Source organism: Panthera uncia, chromosome B1 (genome assembly GCF_023721935.1).
Source record: "Panthera uncia isolate 11264 chromosome B1, Puncia_PCG_1.0, whole genome shotgun sequence".
Taxonomy (NCBI): Eukaryota; Metazoa; Chordata; class Mammalia; order Carnivora; family Felidae; genus Panthera; species Panthera uncia.
In genome coordinates, this window is record NC_064811.1 from 64,057,248 (window position 1) to 64,078,855 (window position 21,608).

Genomic DNA, 21,608 nt, shown 5'->3' on the forward strand with positions numbered 1-21,608 from the left:
GGACATATGATTTAGACAAGTAAAATGCCCAAAGTCACACATCTAGTAAGTATCAGAGTTGGTATTAAAACTCTAGTCCTAAAAAAATCCATGTTCCTTTTTCCATTTAAGTTTGTAAACAAATTCTATTTATGCTTTTTTCCAAAGGTTAATTTTATTTAAACAAGGTTTTATATCAACTGTTTTATGAATATATCAATTAAGCTTGAGCCCTTATTCTGAAACATAATTTGATTAAGTTCACAAATCACTAATTCAAGTACAGTATCCCTAACTGATAAGCTTTAATAACTATAATGAGAACAAAAGACTCTTATTTAAAACAATGATAAAACCTGATAATCTGCTTTTTCCTGGTGCTAATTTTAAGTCTTCTTTGCCTTTGACTTTTTGGCAGACACCCTGCATTACAACTCCATTACCATTCCTAGTTCCCTTATCCTCATCTTTCTGCACTTTAGAGGCTAATTTCCCCAGACTCCTTTGCGGGTATCTGTAGGCAAGTGACACAGGTCTGGCTAATGAAAAATGAAAGTTTTTCCTTCACTGATAAAAGGAAAGAACTACTTTTCTCTGCCCCTGTCCCTTTCTTCATGCTTAGAACAATGGTGTGATGTCTGGATAATTATAGCAGTCATGTTGTGACCATGAACCAGTATAAGAATGCCCCAAACATTTCATAGTATATACTTACACTAAAAAGAGTACTATATTTTTATATATTATATACAAGTACATATGCAATAAAGAACTGTTAGACTTAACTTAAAAAATTTCATTCCACAAACCCTCAAACCTCTGACTCTTGTTGTTGCTTTATTAAATATTGGGTAGATGAAAAGAATATTTATAAAATAATACATGTCATAAAGAAAAACAATACACTGACCAGCTAGGTCATCGGCACTCAGACTAAGAAAAAGGACAACCTGAGAGGCAAGCTTTATCCTAGATTTTATGTTTATCTATCTTTTGCCATTTTAATAATCCCTTATGCTTTCTTTTGTTCATCTTTATCCCCTTTGAAAGGCTAGGAATCAAGACCTTTAGAGTTCTTTCTTCATCCATGTTGCTAATATATGAAACACTTTGGTCCCAACACACTGTATGTTTTAAATTTTAATGTTTATTTGTTTTTTGAGAGAGAGAGAGAGAATGGGGGAGGGGCAGAGAGAGAGGGAGACGCAGAATCTGAAGCAGGCTCCTGGCTCCGAGCTGTCAGCCCAAAGCCCAACGTGGGGCTTAAACTCACAAACTGAGAGACATGACCTGAAGTCAGACCCTTAACCGACTGAGCCACCCAGGTGCCCCCCAACACACTATATGTTTTAAAATTCAGTAGAGAGCCTGACAGCTTCCCTCCCCTCTCAAATTACAAGGCAAAGAGAATGGTGCAACATTAAAAACAGCAGGTTTTAAAGGTTCTCTTTATGTTGGTAACCAAAAGCCTTAGGGAGGACTGACTGAGTTCATCTTTTCAGAGCTGGTTAGATGAACAGAGTACACACAGGATGGGGAGAGGGTCTTACAGTTAGGGTTGGGGGGTGGTCTTTGTATTCAGAGAAGAAACTTCAACTTTGAGGTTTCTGAAGGGGTTCCCCGGCCCCTCCCTCCGCTCAGTCCTAGTCAGGCGGACCCCTGCCCGAGCCTCCCTCCTGAGATCCTGCATATGCTTCCTTGCTAAATGACTCTTCGCACCGTTATCTCCTCACGGGATACATCTGTTGGGTGCCTTGCATCCTCAGCTCCGCTTTCATCTCTTCATATCTCAACACATTGTTTCCTTTAGTCCTGGTGCCAGGGTGGAAGGGAGCCATCCCGCCCGGCCGCGCTCAGGGATTGGCAGCGAATGAATGATTGGCAGCGGGTATCTCTGTCAGGGCTTTGGCATGCTGCAGAGTAGAAGCCCTGTGCTAATGAATGCCATCTACACCTACCAGATGTGCCACTGGGTGACATGCCAGATCTTTTACATAATGCCATTCTGCCGGACAGGAGACAGCTGGGGGAGGGGAGTATATTTTAATGTTTTAATGCCATGGAGTCTTTTTTTTTTTTTTTTTTTAATTCAGATCTCCCGCCACAGCAGATGTACCCAATCAGCTCCCCTTACACTAGGCTAAAACCTATGGCTGAGGGCATCTCTGGAGAGCTGGAGTTCCCTGAACAGATCCCTTGGCTCTCTCCTATACTCATCACACCTTTTTCCTTCCTTGAGTTTGCTCGCCTCTCCCATTCAAACTCGGGAATTTTAAGTTAAAGATATAAAAACACTGGAAGGATCTGAAATGAAAGGGGAGGAACCACACTTCCTACCCCTCCCCCATTCTCTCCTTCCCTATGCTAAATGTCCAAGAAGAGTTTTCTTCACCTCATCCCCTTCCTCTTCCACCGTCCACTGGAAACTAGAGTGTATTTGTCCCCAAGGGTGATATCCTATCAGTGACTATCCCACGTCCTGGCTGAGTAGTTGTCTCAATGTGTAGGTGTCAAAAAATCCACGCCGTTGGAGAGGAATGTTTCCTGAAGTGGGATGAACAAAGTGGGAGGGAAGGGAAATGAGAAAAACACTTCTGACGGACAGCGGGTGTGTTTTGGCTCCCCACACCACCCGCCCCCACCCCGCCCAGCTCTCCACACTCCCGTCCCGGGGGAAACGGCTGGAACGGGGATCGGAGGAACTGCCTGCTGGGTCCCCCGCTCTTTCGCTAGACCTGCCAATCGAAACCGCCTCGAAATTCGGGGGCCTTGGCAGGGGCAGGCCTCTGCCCCTCCTCCCCAAGGGCCAAACCCCTCTCTCCTTCTCCGCCACACACGCAAGCACTCGGGCCGCTCCCGCGCCGCAGACTCCCGTCCTTTGCCCGCCTCGGCCCGAGTCCCGGCCGCTAGGCCCCTTCCCTCGCACCCGCACCCCTCCCCTCCCGCTGCCGAGGCTCCAGATGGCGGCTCCTCGCGTCGGGCTCGAGGCCCCCAGACGCCGCCCAGCAGCAGCCGGCGGTCGCTCCCTCCCTCCCTCCCAGCTGCTGCGGCAGAGACCAGGATGGACTGCTTTGAGAGGACGGCAGGCTCCTGCACTGGCTCTGATTGGGACGGGAGCCCCGCCGCGGAGGGGCACGCGGGAGCCGCGCTCACGGGGAAGCAGCTTTGCAGGCCCCAGGTGAGGAAGCCGCGGCGGAGGGGGCAGGAAAAGACGGGAAAGACGGGCCACTCTCGTGGCGCCCTCACACCCACTCTCCGTCCCTGGCCTTCCTCCTCGCACCACCTCCCAGTCCTGGCCGAGCAGTAGCTGGACCGGAGCACCCGCAAGACCGCGGGGAGCGACCGTGCAGCTGCCAGGAGGGGGCGCCCAACTCCCCTGAGCTGGGGCTGGAGGGCGGGCTTTGCTGGGGATCCCGCCGCAGCCCAGTGGGAGGCTGTCTCGGCGGGCGGAGTGCCCCCTTCTGCCGGAGAGCGGTAATGTCCAGCAGCTGCGGCCGCCCCCTTCCCCATTTTCTCCTCTTCTTCCTACCACCCTCTCTCGCTTCCCATTTGCTTCTCTTTTTACTTTGCCTGCCAGGTTCCGTTCCTACCCTCCGTGTCCCTCCTTCCATTCTGGAACTTTCCTCTCCTTCCTTCGTCCCTGCACACGCTCGGGGAAGGGTTTGGCTGCCCGCTGGGGGATGCTGGGGAAGGGGATGCATTTCAAGCCTAGACTCCCGCTCCTCTCCACAGATGCTCCTCTGAGTGCCCGACACAGCAGCCCTGAGACTGGCGGCAGGGGTTGAGGTCTTTCTCTCACGGGCCAGGGCCGGGCGACTCTTTATTTGCCGGTGAGTGACGCGTCCGGGAGCAGCGCTTCCCCTGAACCGGGAGTGGGGAACGAACTCCTCTCACAGGACGGATGTATGAAGTTCAGAGGCTTGGTACTGAGCCCCTTTCTCCCACCCCAAAGTCAGGCCACTCGAGGGCATCTTCCCTTTACACATATCCCTAAAAACCCCAAGTCCGCCCCCCCGGGACAGTTCTCACAGCTTCCTCCTCCTAAGCAGTTTTGCCGGGTGCCGGGGCGGCACTAAAAGGCCACCGCACCGGGCGTCTGTGCCCATCTGAGGTCCTCTCTAATCCCCCGTGCTCTGGCGCGTGCCCGCAGACCCTCCTCTCACCCCGGCGCCGCGGCCAATGGGCATTAGACCCCCGAGAGCACGTTCCGTAAGCTCCCAGCACAAATCCCCTCGGAAACATTAATCACAACCACCAGTGTATGCAAAATGTGTGCCCGTGCCGTGTCTGCTTTTTAATCCCGAATGTAATTCTGGAAAGCAGCATCAGAAAGGGGCTCTATTAATCCCTTACACGAACAAATACAATCTCTGACCTACTAGACTTGTTTTCCTGCAGTTTCACAAAGAGTTAGCCCCACTCACTAGAGGAATGTTCAAAGACAGGAAAACTGTGAGAGACTTGCCAGGCATTTATGCAATAACTGGGTGCACTTCAGCCAAAAGGCGTACCTGTTGGACAGTGGAATCACTGGCCAGGGATCCCGAAATTCTGCAGAGGCAGCAGCAGAGTATGTCCGGGGAGGGGGGAGAGTGGGTTGGGCAGCAGGCACCTAGAGAGTTTGGAAGCCCCAGAGGAACCCCAGTTCTCTCTCCTCCACAGGCTTGGGACCCAAGTGACCTAATCTGAGGGACTACCTCCTCATGAAGGCGCTAAAGCAGGCAGAAGGGCTCACCCACAACATTCAGGGGTCAGGGTTTGACCCCCTGAGGCCTGTTCCTCGCATTTGAGATTTCATTCTCACGTCCAATTAATCATATCTCCCTTCTCCCATTTTGATCAAAACCATCTTCCAGCCCTTCATCATTGTAATTTGCACCATTGCCTTTTATCTGCGATTAATTAGGAAATCGAAGAAGATAACGGAGGGTCAGGGTCAATAAATCAGCCGTAGGGACAGAAGGATGGACAGACGGTTGGGTGGGGGGTACTGTGTGGGTGGGGCACTGCCAACCGAGCCCAGTTGGAGCCGCGATGGGCTGCGCCGGAAGGGGTTAAGGCGCTCGTGGCGGGCTGAGTGGAGCGTCTGCTCTGAAATAACCCCAGTGGGCACAAGCAAAGACTTCTCACTGTACTACCGCAGTGGAGAGTCTCCTGAGATTTTTTTGCTTTTCCTGTTTGAGTCTAGAAAAAGAGAGAGGAGAGGATTTGGGTGGGGTGAGGGTGGGATTCCTATTCCTGTCAAAGGGGCCTCCCTCCTGGCAGATGAACAGATTTAAAGCTGGGTGTTTTTAGGCTGGGATCTATTTCTTCTGAAGATCAATAGATTTACTTGTGCATCCTTTCCTTCCCTCTCCACTTGTCTGCCAGTCTGAGGGAAAGTGAGAGGAAGGGAAGGTGGAAGGGAGGGGGAGGAAGAAAAAGAGAGACTGAGAGACTCTGTTCTTATGATCATATCATAACTCCCTAGCCAAAGAGAAAAGCTTGTAACACGGCGTGGCTCCCTGCTCTCGCAGAGGCGCAGGACGGTTCCTTATTCTTTTCTCCCTCCATGAAATCGATCACGCCTCCCAGACGGCTGAAGGAGGGCACTTTGCCACTCTTCACAGCTTTGCCCCAGCCTCTTTAGCTTTCAATTGAAAACCAATTAAAGGTTTCTATAAATCTGTTAGCTCCCCTTTTATCTGGGGACCCCTGATGCATGCGATACTGCCCTTTAGATGCCTCTTCCGTGTTTTGTTTTACAATTGTTGTATCAATATAATGCGGCCTTTCTTCTCCTGTCTCTATAGATACAGATACACAAGGAAAACCAAAGCTATTCAGTCTCCTCATTTGTCCAGCAGCCTAACAGTGGTGCCCTTTCTCTGCTGCTGCTTTCCCTGCTTCGGGAGCAGCAGTTATGGTAGAAGCAGATGGCTACTGATTGGGGGAGCTTTGTGGCTCTAATACTGAATACTTTATGGAAAAGGACTTTATCATGCTTCGCTGGGCAGAGGAACAAGGGGGTGAGATTTATGGCCAGGAAAAATAAATCTTTTCCAAGTTGTGGCTCCTTCTCACCAGTTGTCTCCTTTGCTGGTGGTGGGAGGGGGGGTCAAAACACTGAGGAATTGGTTTTATTTTATTGTATTCTCTTTTCCGCTAACATCACTTCTTAGTCAGTCTGAGAGGAGAGGAGACTAAGAGGCAGAAGGTTATGAAATACCTTAGGTGACTGTTGCTGCATCAGCATTCTCTGCCCTCAGGAAAAAAGCAGAAGGGAATGGTCTTGAACGCTGTCTGGGGCCAGGTTTTCCCGGACGTCCTGTTAGTTCCTGGGTAAAACATCATCCTCCATTATCCTATTCTCTATAGGGAACAAAAAAGGATGTAAATGCTCCCATCCGAAAAATCAGAGGAGGTCACTGGTATTGAAGGAGTGGGGCCCTGATGAGGCATATGGTGATGTAGGTATGCTCCTCCACTCTGAAAGGGTCTGAGCTGCGAGGATGATTAAGGGATGTCTGGCGATGACAGTTTTGGGGCTCCTCATCGAATTTTCAAGCTTTGGGGAATATAGAGATTCCAACACTCCGCTGAAGGTCTAACGCACCCCAGGATGACTGACCCTTGCATCTTTTCTCTTTTCTTCCCCTCACCTGAGTTTTACCTCTCTTGAGTCAGGTATGCTCTCTGTCTGTTGCAGGAATGCAGCCCTTCTCCGTATGCAGTAGGCTGCACCTTTACTCCTCTTGCCCCCCAAACCTGTTCCCTACAGCAGTGCCACCCTCTCTTCTACCCCTCCTTTAGGTCTCCCCCTCCCAGGGGCCACGACTAAAGACAGAAATGCTCCCAACTTGCCTACTGGCAGTTGGGCACAGAGACATGGAAGCCACATCCAATCGTGGGCCTCCCATTCCACATCAGACCCCTTATCTTCTTAACATTTGAAACGACATTTTCTACTCAAGAAACGTTTGTTGAGAATCTTTCATGTTCCAAGCTCCTTTTCTCTGCCTTTCCTATTATTTTACCTTGTCCCTAGAAACTGAAGAGGAGAAGCTAGGAGGAAGGAAAGGCATGCAGCTTCCGGAAGTGTCATCTAACTTTCGGCCACAAGCTAATTCTTCCCAGTTCTGTGGGTACTATCACCCCAAATACCCACACACACCTTTGTGCACTGTTTCTCTCTGAAAATGAGGGAAGTGAAGCAGGAAAAGCAAGATTTAAAAATTACATTTATCTAGGTTTCAAAGTGGCAAGCACTGAGATACTTTAAGTAATTAACTGTTTGGGCTCTTGCTGCATGCTAGGCCGAATGCTCTGCCAGGCTTATCACATTTAATTATAATCCTCTGAGTCAAACGCTATTCTCTCTAGTTCACAGATCCCCTTCCTTCACAGGAAACAGACGCACAGAGAGGCTAACTAGCCCGAGCAAGAAGTCCAGCTGGGATCTGAACCCCGGCTTCCTCTTGCCGCCCTGTGAGATAAATGTTTTTGCTATTTTACAAATGCGGGCACTCAAATTCAGAGAGGTTAGGCGATTCGCTCAAAGACACAGAGCTAGTAGATTCCTAATAGAAGTGTTTAGGAAGCCAAATTTGGAGCTCTTAACCACCACCCGTGGGATCCTACACAAGAAAGAGCAATAAGGAGCCCACAACTGACCTCTGTCACCGGGCCCCTGCCTGGGCGGGAGACTTCCCAGAGCTCGAGGCTACAGGCGTGGGGGCGAACAACGCGCCTGCTCCGGGCCGCGGCTGCGCGAAAGCGGCGGGCGGCCCGGGGAGGAAGCTCAGCACCGCAGCCCCGGCCCCGACAGGGGCTCCGTCGGCCTTGCGGCCCATAATGCTCCGCGCGCAACCCGCGTGCGGGCGTCCGGGGCGGGGCCAGAGGCAGTGGGAGTGAGAGAACTCGCTGTGCTCGAAGTCCCCCGGGCAGCGGCCCACCTCGCTCCCCAGACTTGGGTGTGGAGGGGAGGGCCGCGGCTGCCCTGCACGCTCCAGAGCTCGCCCGCTGCTGAGCCGCCGCCCTTCGAGGCAGAGAAGGGGCAGCGTCGCTCAGAGGCCCTGGGCCCCGATCAGACCGGCGGCGTGGTGCCCCGGGCTTCTCTGCCCACCCACACCTTGGCTTTCTGGCTGCAGCTCTTGAGTTAACCTGCGAGGCATCCCGTGTCCTCCGTGCGGGGTCGAACTGCCTCAGCCTTTGCTGCCCTCACATCCCTGCGTTTCTAACGCGGCGCCGCTATCAGTTCTAACGAAAGGACCCCCTGACGACTGAGGGATGGAAGTCTAATCAGCCTCCTGGCACAAAAGTGCTGCCTCTTCCGCAAAGGGGAGGAGGGAATGGGGATTGCCTGCCGCCCCTGCTTGGAACATTCGGGCCCTTCCTTCAGTAGAAGCGATCCCTGAATACCTGAACAGATTCTTCCTGCCTCTATCCTCCAGTACCTCCTTCCGGGTTCCCTAGAAACTTCGAGAATTCCTGTAGCCTTCGCTGAGTGGCTTTGAAAGCGGGTGCACAAGTCCCAAATTTTTTAAAAGGAAACGCAGGCAGTGTTACTAACAGTGGCAATAGCCCGCACTGAATTAAGTATTTAATATGCGCCAGGTGTTGTTCTCCGCACTTGCTAAGTATCACCTCACCCCTCTCAATAACTTTATGAATAGAATTTCCTTTACCACTCTCGGTTCTCAGATGGAGGCCTGAAGCACAGACCGGTTAAATTATCTGCCCGGTGTCAGGGGCCAGGATTCGAACCCAGAGAGTTTAGCTCCCCTAGTGGAGCTGGGGCCTGAACCTGAGTTGTTGGTCCTTCTTGGGTCAGTTCTCCAGACTTGTGAGTCAAAAGAATGCTCCCTAATAAAGGTATTGCGACCTCTCTGGGATGTCCAAGACTGAAATGAAACTAACCCCGGCTCTTGGAAGTTATCCCTTACCATCTGCTCAGAAACTGGCTTTCCAAAAGTCGTTCGCCCTGGTTTTCTGTCCTCACCGCGACCCAGGAGGCAGCTCTTTGCAGATTTAGTTTGCTGAGGAGGAAAACCAAAGCTGAGAGAGGTCACCGGCAGCCCTGCATATATGAGATAAGAATGCAGACCCGTGCCTCTGGAAAGGGGGTGGGTGCATGGGGGGGGGGGCGGTGAACACTGCCTACCAGAGCACGTGCGAAGCGGACTGGGAGGAGGGTGGTGGTAAAAAGAGCATTGCTGTTCCCTCACGCCCAGCCCGTAGGACGCCTTTCTGCGAGGCAAGTGGCGCCTAGCAGGAGACAAGGGTTGGCAATAATTCCTGGGAGACAGCAGGAGACTGGAGACTATGGAAAACATGTCGCTTCCTCCCTGCTCTGTCCAGGGCGTGTCTGGAGCACACCCAGCTCACCTCGTGGCCTCTTCTCCCTCCCACCCCCTCCCTCACGTTCATGGTTTACGTGAGCTGCTTCTAAAAGAGAGATCCCTTGTTGAAGGTGGCAAGTCTTGTTCTGTTCAGGTCCTGTCTAGTGTGAGGCTCCATACTCTTTGGTGACTCATCCCAAACATAGTGGGAGCCGTGTCTTCCCTTCATGATACTGTCAGGGTAATCTCCTGAGTCTCTCCCAGGGTGACCTTGTTAGCCCACATCGAACCCCATGTCTGTCATTGGCCTTCTCTGCACTCAGCTTTGTCGCTGTGCTCTTTACTAAGACATGGACACCAGGGACTCCAGACATCAGAAATTGTCGGCGTGTAGCAGGCATAAAGCATGGAACCAGCCACACTCTCAGTACATTGACTTTCCCCAAGATATTTTCACACACTCAGATGATCCCCACTTGTCTGAGACATTAACTTCCTAGAACCCCAGGTAAACTGATTCTGCAGTGTAGATAATGCTATGAGGCACCTGATCACACACACAAGGTACTAGGTACTAAAACCATACGTGGGAAATCTATTCTTTAGAACTCTATTCAATTTGGCTTCTCCCGGAACAATTGCTCTTCTATATGACTTCACACAAACTATCTTCTCCAGAACTATCCTACGTGAAAACATACAAGGAGCACCGCCTACTTTGTGAACTTGGAGTCAAGAAAAATGATAGTCCTGAGTGTTTTTTTTTAATTGCTACCCTCAACAATATTCACTCCCAACCAGCTTAAACACACACACACACACACACACACACATGCTAGAGAACCATATCTGATTAGATATAAAGATTGTTCAGACCTAAACTGAATTCTAGGCCTTTGGGGAACCTCAACATCCAGGTCTTTATAGTCAATATGTTTATTTTTCTTAGGATTTTGTGAATAATTTATTTGATATTTCTGGATATTATTTATTTTTAAAATATGAATTTTCCTCAAAACTTTAGAAGAGGTTATGAATTATATCTTGGTTATGTTTATATTATATTACCAGAAGACTATCAAATCAATCTGGGAACTGGCCTTTCGATCAGCAAGAGAACAAATATAACTTTCAATCTCCTTGCATGCTATTTCTAATATTTGGTAATGTATCTACAGTATTGTTTATAGTAGTCATGCAGTTACTGCTGTTTGTGGCAAGTTGATCTTTGAATTCTCTGAGATACCACTTCTCCAAGTATTAGAATTGAAGAAAGACTTACATTGGGAGTTTTTAAGTGCCTATGATGCTTGAATCAAAATCACGAAAGATGGTTTTCACTCAAACAGTCCAATATGTTATATGACCAGGGGAGCAGTTTAGGTATGAGAGCATAGTTTGTGAAGAAATCAAACTATATTTCCAAGGCTCTAGCAAAGCAATATGATTTGGTGCTGTGTGGTTACTGACTGATATCTATTCCCCCAAATCTTTTTCAGTTTTTTCCCCTTTATTTGCCTCCCTTTTCCTCAGAGAAAATCAGATGTCTGCCTCTCTCTTTAGCCTTCAGGAAAGTATGCCATGGACAGATTCCAAGCTAGAAAGTCCTGGGCATGTGTGCATTCTTCCTAGACCCCCTTCCCAGGAGAGGAATGTTTATGCTGCTCATCCCCCAGCAGCCCAATTTAAAATCAAAGTCCATACCTCAGAGAACTAGCTGGGATCAGATGCTAGGTATTTCTCCTAGTATTAACCCAGTGTAAGTCAATCAGCACCTGTCTTTTTAACTCAGGAATCATACACAGCCTAAAATAGAGAGATAAAGAGGTGAGATTCAAGTACTGAGTGTTGGGATAATGTCCCTTCTCCTGGCTGTGTAAAGTAATTTGATGTAGGACCTCTCAACGTGGTGACATTCCTAAGGCCTAGAGTCAGTCTTCTTAAAATCTGATGCTCTCTCCCATTTGAGACTGCTCCACAGCCCTTGGTCCCCAGTCTCCTGGAAAGCTGGGATCAGGGAGTGAGGAAGCTTGGAGTGGTGACTGTGGCCCTACTTATAGTTCCTTCTGTCCACCCTTCTCCTCCTGCTGAGACCTATTCAAGCACTGTGGTGTCTGAGTCTAGGAAGGACATTGTAACCTACAGATTTGACAAAACTGGGATAGTCCTTGCCAGCTCTCTAGATATTATATGGGGAGTGGCATAAAAGCTGGGAGAACCTAACGGGTCAGATGCTGGATATTGGATTTGGTTCACAGGTCACAGTCACACAGGTGAGCATGAGGCACTGATTTCAGATTTGTGGTAGTTGTCTCCAATATTACCTCAGTTTGCCAGCCCTGCTAAAAGTCATACTCAGAAGCTAGTAAGCCAGTTAACCAGGACTCAGATCCAGGAGAGGAAATGAATTACACAAAGTCCTCAAAGACTCTCCAGCTCACAGCTGAACTCCCAAAAGAAGGGGAAGGGGAACTTGAGATCCCTCAGAGTTATAAGCTTGAGAAAGGTAGGTTATAATCATAATGAGAATAGTTGTAGTAGAGCACCAGCATTAAAAAACAACTACATTTATTGAGAAACAGGATGAAGCAAGAAAAACGTGAGTCAGGAGTAATGATCTCTGAACTTGAGAGAATGGAGTCCCTCCTCCCAGGCTACAGAATTATCCATCCTTTGAGAGTCTGGCTATCCCTGGACCAGCCTGGCAAACATTCACTCCTTTATCCCTGATGAACCACCTATAGTACTTAGGCAAGGAATAGACCCAAACTAAGATTGCCATGTACACTTATACAAAACAAAGTGCCCCCCATCCCTGTAAACTTTTACCCAGTCAGCAAGTCTGCCTCTTCTTGTCTCTGAGTTATCCCTTAGAACATTTCTTATTCTCCAAGATAAGGCTGTGCAATGCAATACCCCTCCATGAAGTTCCATTCTGTACCTCCCCCCAACACTCACAGCCCCATCCAGAGACTTCCCTGTGTGAAATTAGTAAGTGTTGGAAATAGTCTCCACAGTCTGTTTCATTGACCATCCTCTTGTCTCCCAGTGCATTTTCCCTCTCACCATGAATTGCTTTTTTTTTTCTTTTTTTGGCAACTGAGACTTGCTGGTGTAGTGCTTTGGAAATAGGATTAGAGGGGGATGGACCAGGACTTGGAAAGGAAGAGAGAAAGCAAAATAATGTGCTTTCATTCTTAAAGGGTAATAATCCTCCTGAGTGAGTTATTCTTGGAGACTTCACCAGCCTCCTATCAACTGAAGTTGAGGTATTTTGGGGCCCCATTTCCCTACCCTGGGAGGAGAAAGGGCATTTCCATTCTAATACTCTCTAAGAATCAGATTTCTTTTCTTACACTTTCTCCACCCTCTCACTTAGTTCATAAAAGGCACCACCTCCGGAATCATTCATCAACATCTCTCCAGCCTTCTCTTCCAAAACAATACTGCAGTTGTCTACGTGTGTGTGTGTGTGTGTGTGTGTGTACCATAATTGCAGGAAGCCTTGCTAAGGCAGAGCAAGGTGAACATACCTTCACTCTTCATTGTTGTCTCTCTAATTATTTAATTGGAAATAAAATCCCAGGGAAAAGAGCTCCAAATATAAACCCATTGTTCCATGTGAATTAGATCAAACTATTGACTGAGATGCATTTTTATAATACTGTTTGCAACTGAATAAATGCCTCAATCCTTCATTTAGTATCAGTGAATTCCAGGAAGTAATAACACAGAGTGATTTCAAAGTAGTTTATGCACCATTTTAGCCCATAAATTTCTAGGGAAATAAAAGTAATTTCTACATTTTCTTTACATCCTATTAATAATTGTCATTAAGACCATTTATATTACCAGGCAAAATGTGCACCACTTAAAATACTGGAAAACCCTCAAAGTAGGAATGCTGAGCTTAATCTTGCCCATAGTTGTTTTTTGCTATAGCAGTCATTCAATACATAAGATAGAGAGTTGGTTGGATTCATAGAATGTTAGAAATTCTTTTATTTGGGGATTTTAATTTGAAATCAGTAGGGAAATCTTAATTAGGGGTCAGAAAAGTGGAATTGAGAACAAGTATCTGATGAACAAGTATCAGATTCTCAATACATCTCTCCCCTCACTGATATATAGAATCTTAGCTATTTTCTAGCTTGGGATTTGGACAGTCAAGCTCCCCACACCCAACTTAAGTGTCAGAAGCATTTTTTTTTTAATTTTTATACAAACTGGAGTTTAGGTTTCAGAACTTCAGAGGAGACATAGTCTAAGTGTCCTGTATATTTAAGAAAAGAAAGGCCAGCAGAAAGAAAAATGTTTTCCACTTAGAGTTTAAGGTTATCTAAGTGCCCACACACTGAAGTGGATGCTTTTATATTTACAATATGTAGGAGAATTTTTTTAATGGAATTGAATGGAGAGATGACTCTTCCTGGGAAAGGAACACTTTCTGTTCTCTGCATAACAGCAAAAGGAGGTTCTAAGGAGTGTTCTGATCAACAGTGTAATGGAATAAGGGTCTTGGGCACTGCACACACACACACACACACACACACACACACACACACTGTCACTTTGTCAGGCTGGAACACCTCTCTAAGAGACCACAACTCTCTTTTGGCTACTTCTTTATCTTAACTTGCTGTTGTTAACATCTGTGCCTCTCCTGCCCTTTCTTTTTCCTTTTTTTCTCTGAATTCACTTAAGTGTCTGGCCACTATTCTTCATCCCTGCAGGTTTTCTTCCAGATGTTTGAGGCATTTTTTTGACATTTCTAATTCTTCCACCCTTTTTTAAAACAAGTGATAGGGGAAGGAGAGATGCTTTCTTGACACACACACACACACACACAGAGAGAGAGAGAGAGAGAGAGAAAGAGAGAGAGAAAGGATATATGAATGAAGCGTCCAGTCATAAGACAACTAGTGGCTAAAACACTCAGATTCTTTTATATGGACTTGTGAAAGCCCTCAACATTGAGCTTTGGTCAGAGTTGCCCTTTACCACAATGTTTAAAAGTGTTCATACATGCATAAAAGAAATGATAGGTTAAGATGAAAGACAATTCCCGTTTAAGAAGCTTTGAAACTCAGTAGCTAACCTGGAAATTCCCCTCATCCTCCCTAATGTATAGGGTTTTGCCTAATATATAGGGCTTTTGCAACCCTTCTTTGCCGGAGTCCCAGTTTACACCGAGGCAGGCGCCCGGTCTGATCACAAGAACTCGGAACTTGTGTGTGTAGGGGGGGGGGGGAAGGGGGCTAACCAAGACTGGGTGGAAATGGCGGTGGGTGGGTAGGGGGGAGATAGACATTAAGAAGAGAACTCACGTAGTTGGAAATTACTCCCACATTTTTATTTCTCCTCGGCAAAAACCTTTCCTGGCCTCCTTGGACTGCGGGTGCGGCGAGGAAGGGCACGTTCTTCGCTGTCCCACTGGGAGCCAGAGGGAGGTCTCGAAGTTGAGAGGGGGTCAAACACTGTATGCACCCTTTCCTTTTAAGGTACGCTCTGCCAACCCCCAAACCACTTACCTTATTGCAGCCTGGATTAAAAAAAAACAAAAAACAAAAAACCGAGGCTGTGTCCTTCCTAAGTCGTGGTTCTGTTCCGTCCACTTAAGCCGGCTACACAATCTGATTCATCCTAAAGCTAACATACCGCCCCCCTTCAAAGCAGTGGTGTTGTGGGTGGGGCTGAGAGAGTGGAGCTGTCTATACACTAAAGGTCTTTCTTCCCTTAGGATTTGGTAGTTGAAAGGTGAAAGAGAACCCTGAGATCCCCCAGCGAAAATGTGTTGCAGCCCCTGTGGAAGGAGTCAACTTTCAGGCTGTTAAAGTCCTCAAGTCATTAGCTTCAGCTGCTGCACTAAAGGGGCAAGCCAGCGCCTCTAAGTGGCTTAGCGCACAAACGAGGCTCCCGAGACGGCCGCGGCAACCCCATCCGCTCTTCCATCACCGGCTGCACGTGAATTGCTCTCCGGAGCCCATCTCGGTAATAATTTTTACTTTGACTACCCCCCTCCGAGGTCTTAGAACACGGGCCGCCCCCAACATGGGACCCCCCTCGGGACAACGAAGAGCTCGCCAGGCAGCGGAAGAGCTGGGACTGCTTGAGCCTAGTAACCTGGATTCTTCCCACCCTTCTCCCCCTCACCTCTCCCCCCGCCCGGGTACTCGAGTTCTGGGACCAGAAGACCCCAGTAAGTCCCCTGCTGCGATCTGGTGGCGTCCGCGCTCCAGCAACCTCACCCCATCTCTGGACCCGGGGGGAGACAGAGCCAAGTTCTCACCAAAGCGCATCCTTTCTGAATCTTGCTCGGAAGGGCATGGTAGGGTGAGCGCTCCAAGGGAGAGCTGACGCCGTTTTATCACCCCCAGGCAACTAGCTGCGCAAATCAGCGGTGGCTCAGTGGCCAGAGAATCCCGCGGGGCTAATCCGCAACCCTCCTCCCCTTCGCCAAACTCAGACTCGGGAAAGGCGCGCGGGGTCCGTGCGCGCGCTGGGTGGCCAGCTCTCTGCCAGAGGTTCCCCAAGTGCCAAGAGAAACGGAGAAAGGCCCGCTCCAGGTCTTTTGGTACTCCCCTTTCTGACCTCGACACTGATTTCCCCCTCCTCACAGTCCCAGAGGGCCGAAGCTTTAGGAGGATGCGGGCCAGGCTGCGCCCAGAGAGGCTTTGCCACTTGGGGAGCTCAGGACCTGCGGGGCGCAGGCAGGCCAGAGAGACCGCTTCGAGGCAGGCGGCGCCGGAGGGAGCGCCCAGCCCAGCAAAGAGTTAAAGGGAGGGGACGTGGGCTGTCACGCGTCATTGGGCAGATTATGTGCAGCAAACAAAAAGTGTGTGTCTGCGTGCCAGTCAGTCACTGCATCGGGTCCATCTGTACAACTCTCTCCGCGCGCTCTCGCTGTCTCGCTCTCGCTCTCACCCCTCTTACTCTCTCCTCATCTCTTTCACCCCATCTCTCCCTCTCTCTCTCTCTCTCTCTCCCTCTCGCTCTCTCTCTCCCTCTCTCTCTCTCTCTCCTCTCTTTAGGTACAGCCTACGAGACAGCAATATCAACACCTCTTGACATGGAAATGCACTGATACAATAGGCAAAAGAAGCACTCGATTGCCTCTCCCGGTTCCAGGTGGCCTTATTTGGGCGATTCGTTCCTGACCTTATTCCTGGTAAGTGTCCGTGCTTTGATGTGGGAGGGGGATGGGGAGGAAGGCAGGTTTGCTAGGGGAGAGTGGAAAATTTTGCCGTCCGGCTCGTCATCTACCAGAAGAGAAGGGATCTCTCCCGGCAATACGGTTATACAAAGGGAGGAGCGGGTGGGGAGCACTTTCCGGGAGAAGCGAGCGACTGGGGAACGCGCGGCCGCCAGACAATGCCTGCCTATCGGGAGGGCGAGCGGCCGGCGGCAGCCGCGGGCGCTCCGCGAGCCCCGCGGGCTCTGGGGAGGACCCTCCCCCCCGGACGCTGAGCGCGGGGCCTGGAGCCGGCAGCGGAGCTCCGAGCGGCTGGGTGCACGGGCGACCGCACGCCGGCCGGCGAGCCCGGGCTCTCGCCCAGCGGTTATTGTGGCCGGCTCGAGGCTCGTGGCGGCCGCCGCGGCGACGCGAACCCCTATTAGCGCGGCGTAGCGAGGATCTTTTCACCATATTGTTAGGTAGAACTGCATTTTAATGATTGCGTCCCTGCTGTTGCCCGAAGTGACGGGGCGACCTCCCGGCACAATGAAACGCTTGTGTGAAAGAGACTTTTAAAAGGAGGAGAGAAATTGAGGCATAAAACGCTGAATTGAGGAAACTGAAAAGGAGAGAATAGGATTCCGTTGAAAAGGAGATGAGGGGTTCTGAAGGCTTTTTATTTTTTAACGTATTTAAATTTGCAGTTAGAGGTCAGAAAGGCTACGTGTGTGGGGTAAAAGATGCCCAGAGATAGATGCTGTGATAAAGTAAGTTTCTACTTTATGGATATTTTCTCTTATTTCTGTCTGGCAGATACAGCCCAATACTTGACATTTGCCGGATGTAGCGGAGTGAATGGAAAAAGAGGCTGACCAAAGTTTCATGCTCTGTTAGCTGGAAAGGAAAAAAAAAAAAAAAAAAAAGCTCTACCTTGTAATCACATTTGCAAGATTAATTGGTTAATCGACATTAGGATAAAAATGGACATTACTAATATTATTCCATAATGAACAGCTACTCAGGAAAAGAATTAGGTCTACTCTTTCCTGCTACTTAAATTATACAAAGCATACATAAATTATTGCCTATCTCGACGTTGTTAGGGAAAAACCAACTTGGGGGAGTCTTTTAATCAGTCAGAGTTAAGAAGGCAGTTAGTTCAAGGCCAGTTTAAAATTTAAATTCCTGCTTTGTTTTTGTTTAAAAATGACAAGTTTTGGAAGGGTGTCCCGTGGCCAAGGAAGGAAAATGTCTCTTTATGACAGTTTAATACAGAGCCCTCCATCAGGGCATTACTCTCTGAATTGCTGTGGATTAGTCGGAGAGCCCACAGAGGTCTACACAAGTGGGGCTGCCCCCTCTTGCCCAGACAGGGTCATATCTGGGGAAGAGAGAATTCACCAGTCACTGCACACACAGTATTTCAACCAGGGGACACGTCAGGCCTGCCCTGTACCTGCTACTTCATGAGGTACATGCAACTCAATCCACCCCCTTGTATAACAAGGTAACTGGGATTCACCCTCATCCATAAATAAGCATGTCGAGAAAAAAATAATTACCTCTGCTTGCTGCTTTTAATTAAAGCCTCGGAGGGACAGTGTTGGATTATGGTAATGAGCAGACATACGTCCCCTCTTGTAGGCTGCAGAGAAAGGTTAGCTGACACAGAATCAGTGGCCCAGACACTCCACTTGAAATCCATTCGCCATGCTCGGCTGTCTCTGCTTGCTCACTAAGGCTGCTCCCCTCCTTGGAAGAAAAACAAAACAAAACAAAACAAAACAAATCAACTCCTGGCCACTCAGTTCAATAAACAAGAGGAGAGGAGAAGAGCTTTCTCCCAAGGGTTGAAAGTTATTTTCAGTCAGGAAACTATATGCTAGTAAAAAAAAAAAAAAAAAGAAAGAAAGAAAAAAAGAAAAAAAAGAAAGAAAGAAAAAAGAAAAAATCCTATTGTTCTCCCCAATCTGGTCCCAAATCCTGGCCCATCCTCCCCCAAGCTGATGCAAAAACCCGATCTCTCTTTCCTAGCCCTGTTTTCCTTCTGGAGAGCAGTGCACTCTGAGCTCCCACTCTTCCAATTATTTTAAAAAGCGAGTGAGGGGTGGGAAGGAGAGGAAAGTACTCCTTAGTTGTCATTTTCAAAATGCTCCAGACTTAATCTGCCACTGGCTTTATTTTGGAAATAAAGGCTATGCAAAAATCAGGCAAATTCAAGAAAATTTTGTCTAAGAGTTGAAATGTTCTGCCTGGATTCATAGAGGCAAAAGGAATAATATAAATTGTTTCCTTGTCCTGTGTATCTGTCTCCAGTGATGGAGGATTCAGGCATCCAGCGGGGCATCTGGGATGGAGATGCCAAGGCTGTCCAGCAATGTCTAACAGATATTTTTACCAGCGTTTACACCACCTGCGACATCCCTGAGAATGCTATATTCGGTCCCTGCATCCTGAGCCATACTTCCCTGTATGACAGCATAGCTTTCATTGCGCTCAAGTCCACAGACAAGAGAACAGTCCCCTATATCTTCCGGGTAAGTCTTGGCCAGTGGTGCACAGGGTATGAGGGTAATGCCTTGTTGAAAACTGACTAAGAATCATTCAAATGACAATCTGAGATAGGTTCTGAATGTAGAAAGTGAAATAATGTGAGACATCCTATTTAACAGATCAAAACATTAAAAACAGAAAAACAAACTCAAATTATTGGCAACTTATTTCTGGAATAAATGACAAAAATTCGATTCGGAGTACCAGGTATATCTAAATTGCTGCCTCAGTCCTAGGCTTTCCTGGTGATAAACACAACTTTCTTAACTTTGGGGCAGATTTCAACCAGGGTTGAAGCTGTTTGCATAATAACTACTCTCTGTAAGTTCTTTTATTATAAGCATTGGCTACATTTGTGTTCCAACCTAGGAGGCCTAGTTTTCTCCTAAATGTTACTCTTTCTAGTAAGCTAGCTAATACCGAGAATTTGTATTTAATAAAGATGTTAATGGCTTAACAATAAAACAACATTAAATTTGTATGAGTTTCAAGATATAATTCCTCTCTCATTCTTTCTTTCCAAAGAAGAACTATTAATTGTTTAAGGCAAAATTAGGAGGATGAATCAATGCCACAGAATAATTTCTAAGATATAAACTTGCTTTTTTAACTTCCAGAAACAGACAAAATCCCTTACACTTGTGTAATGTGAGATAATTGAGAAGTGCATTCTCAAGAGGTTAATACTAATTTAAATTGTAAGGAAAAATTTCCTCACCAATATATGAAAACTACAGTTTCATCTATATGATTGATACAGTGTTTCAAAGGACCGTTATCTTGCCTCCTGGTTACAAAAACAAAGATGGGTGCCGACCTGGGTCTTGGTTAAGCTTGAGCTCAGATAATTCTCTGGAAAAGAATAACATAGAGGAAATGGTCCGGTTCCTCTGGCTTCATTCTCTCACAGGAGTCTCCCCCACCCCCCACCCCCATCCCCTACCTCCTTGTATTCTTTCTTTTTTCCAAACTGTAGGTAGACACCTCAGCAGCAAATGGTTCTTCGGAAGGTCTCATGTGGCTGCGTCTCGTCCAATCAGCCAGAGATAAAGAGGAACAGAACCTTGAAGCCTATATAAAAAACGGACAGCTGTTTTACCGCTCTCTCCGCAGGATTGCCAAAGACGAGGAGTTACTAGTTTGGTACGGGAAAGAACTGACTGAGTTACTCTTGCTCTGCCCCTCTAGATCCCACAGCAAAATGAATGGTAGGTTGGCTCGCGACCTGCGACGGGGCCCTTCGCTAGCGGGGAAGACGCAGGGAGAGGCGGGGGCTCCCTCGGGCGCACTGGCGTCTTTCCTCTCTTAGGGCGTCTGGGCAGGGAAACTTCGAGCTGGGACAGATAGGTGACGATGAATCGGGGACACTAGGCTTGATGACTGCACTCCTCCCCCGCGCCCCAAATCAGGAGGGAAAGTTAGATCAGGTCGGACAGGATACTCTTTTCTCAGGCACTCAGGTCCTGAGAGATGAAGGTGGATTTGTGAAAAGGGTGATGGCAAACTGGTCTGGAGACGATGCTTAGTAATCCTGTGGTGTGCCTGTGTGTGTGCGCGCGCGCACGTGTGTGTGTGTGTGTGTGTGTGCGTGCGTGTGTGTGGTGTTTTCTCACTAAGCAGGGTCGTCCCCTTACACATGCCTGGAATGCAGCCAACGTTTCCAGTTTGAGTTCCCCTATGTGGCGCATCTGCGCTTCCGCTGCCCCAAGAGACTTCACAGCGCTGATGCCAGCCCCCAAGAAGAGCAAGGCGGCGGCGTGGGCACCAAGGATCACGGGGGCGGGGGCGGTGGCAAAGACCAGCAGCCGCAGCAACAGGAAGCGCCCTTGGGCCCGGGCCCCAAGTTCGGCAAAGCCGGACCTATCCACCACTACCCGGCCCCCTCGCCCGAGGGCAGTAACCAGCCCGCGGCAGGCGGCGGCGGCGGCGCCAAGCCCTCCACGGACTTTCACAACCTGGCCCGGGAGCTCGAAAACTCGGGGGGAGGCAACAGCTGCTCCCCCGTCCGGGGCCTCGGCGGCGGCGGCGGCGGCGGCCACCAGGAGGCGGAGCTGAGTCCCGACGGCAACGCCACAGGCGGCGGCAAGGGGAAGAGGAAATTCCCGGAGGAGGCGGCGGAGGGGGGCGGCGGAGTGGGGCTGGCGGGGGGCCGGGGCCGCTTCGCCGAGCGGCCCCTGCCCGCCTCCAAGGAGGACTTGGTGTGCACCCCGCAGCAGTACCGCGCCTCGGGCAGCTACTTCAGCCTGGAAGAGAACGGCCGCCTCTTCGCGCCGCCCAGCCCCGAGACGGGCGAGGCCAAGCGCAGCGCCTTCGTGGAGGTGAAGAAGGCGGCCCGAGCGGCGGGTCTGCAGGAGGACGCGGCCGCCGACGGCGGGGGCGCGGCCGCCGAAGACCAGGACGCGGGCGGCGGCGGCGGCGGCTCCTCCACGCCCGTGGCCGCTTCGCCGGCAGGCGCCGACAAGCTGCTGGCCCCGCGGCCTGGGGGCCCGCTGCCCGGCCGGCTGGAGGGCGGCAGCCCGGCGCGGGGCAGCGCCTTCACCTCGGTGCCGCAGCTGGGCGGCGCGGGCGGCAACGGGGCGGGC

At 49.3% G+C, this 21,608-nt stretch overlaps 2 protein-coding genes across 2 annotated transcripts in view; both read left to right on the top strand.

Moving 5' to 3' along the window:
* The first annotated feature begins 2,533 nt into the window (after positions 1-2,533).
* LOC125922380 (uncharacterized) lies at positions 2,534-7,876 on the top strand. Its single transcript, XM_049630036.1, has 3 exons — positions 2,534-3,157; positions 3,712-3,809; positions 5,772-7,876. Exons 1-2 carry the CDS (start codon positions 2,534-2,536, stop codon positions 3,721-3,723), a joined length of 636 nt encoding a protein of 211 aa, XP_049485993.1. The 3' UTR covers positions 3,724-3,809; positions 5,772-7,876.
* An 8,767-nt stretch (positions 7,877-16,643) lies between these two features.
* Positions 16,644-21,608, top strand: part of PRDM8 (PR/SET domain 8) — a 6,722-nt gene continuing 1,757 nt past the window's right edge. Inside the window, exons 1-4 of the mRNA XM_049630709.1 lie at positions 16,644-17,240; positions 18,790-19,010; positions 20,003-20,234; positions 20,647-21,587. Of these exons, the coding sequence (XP_049486666.1) occupies position 17,240; positions 18,790-19,010; positions 20,003-20,234; positions 20,647-21,587 (1,395 nt within the window). The 5' untranslated portion in view covers positions 16,644-17,239. The remainder of the gene's footprint in view (positions 17,241-18,789; positions 19,011-20,002; positions 20,235-20,646; positions 21,588-21,608) is intronic.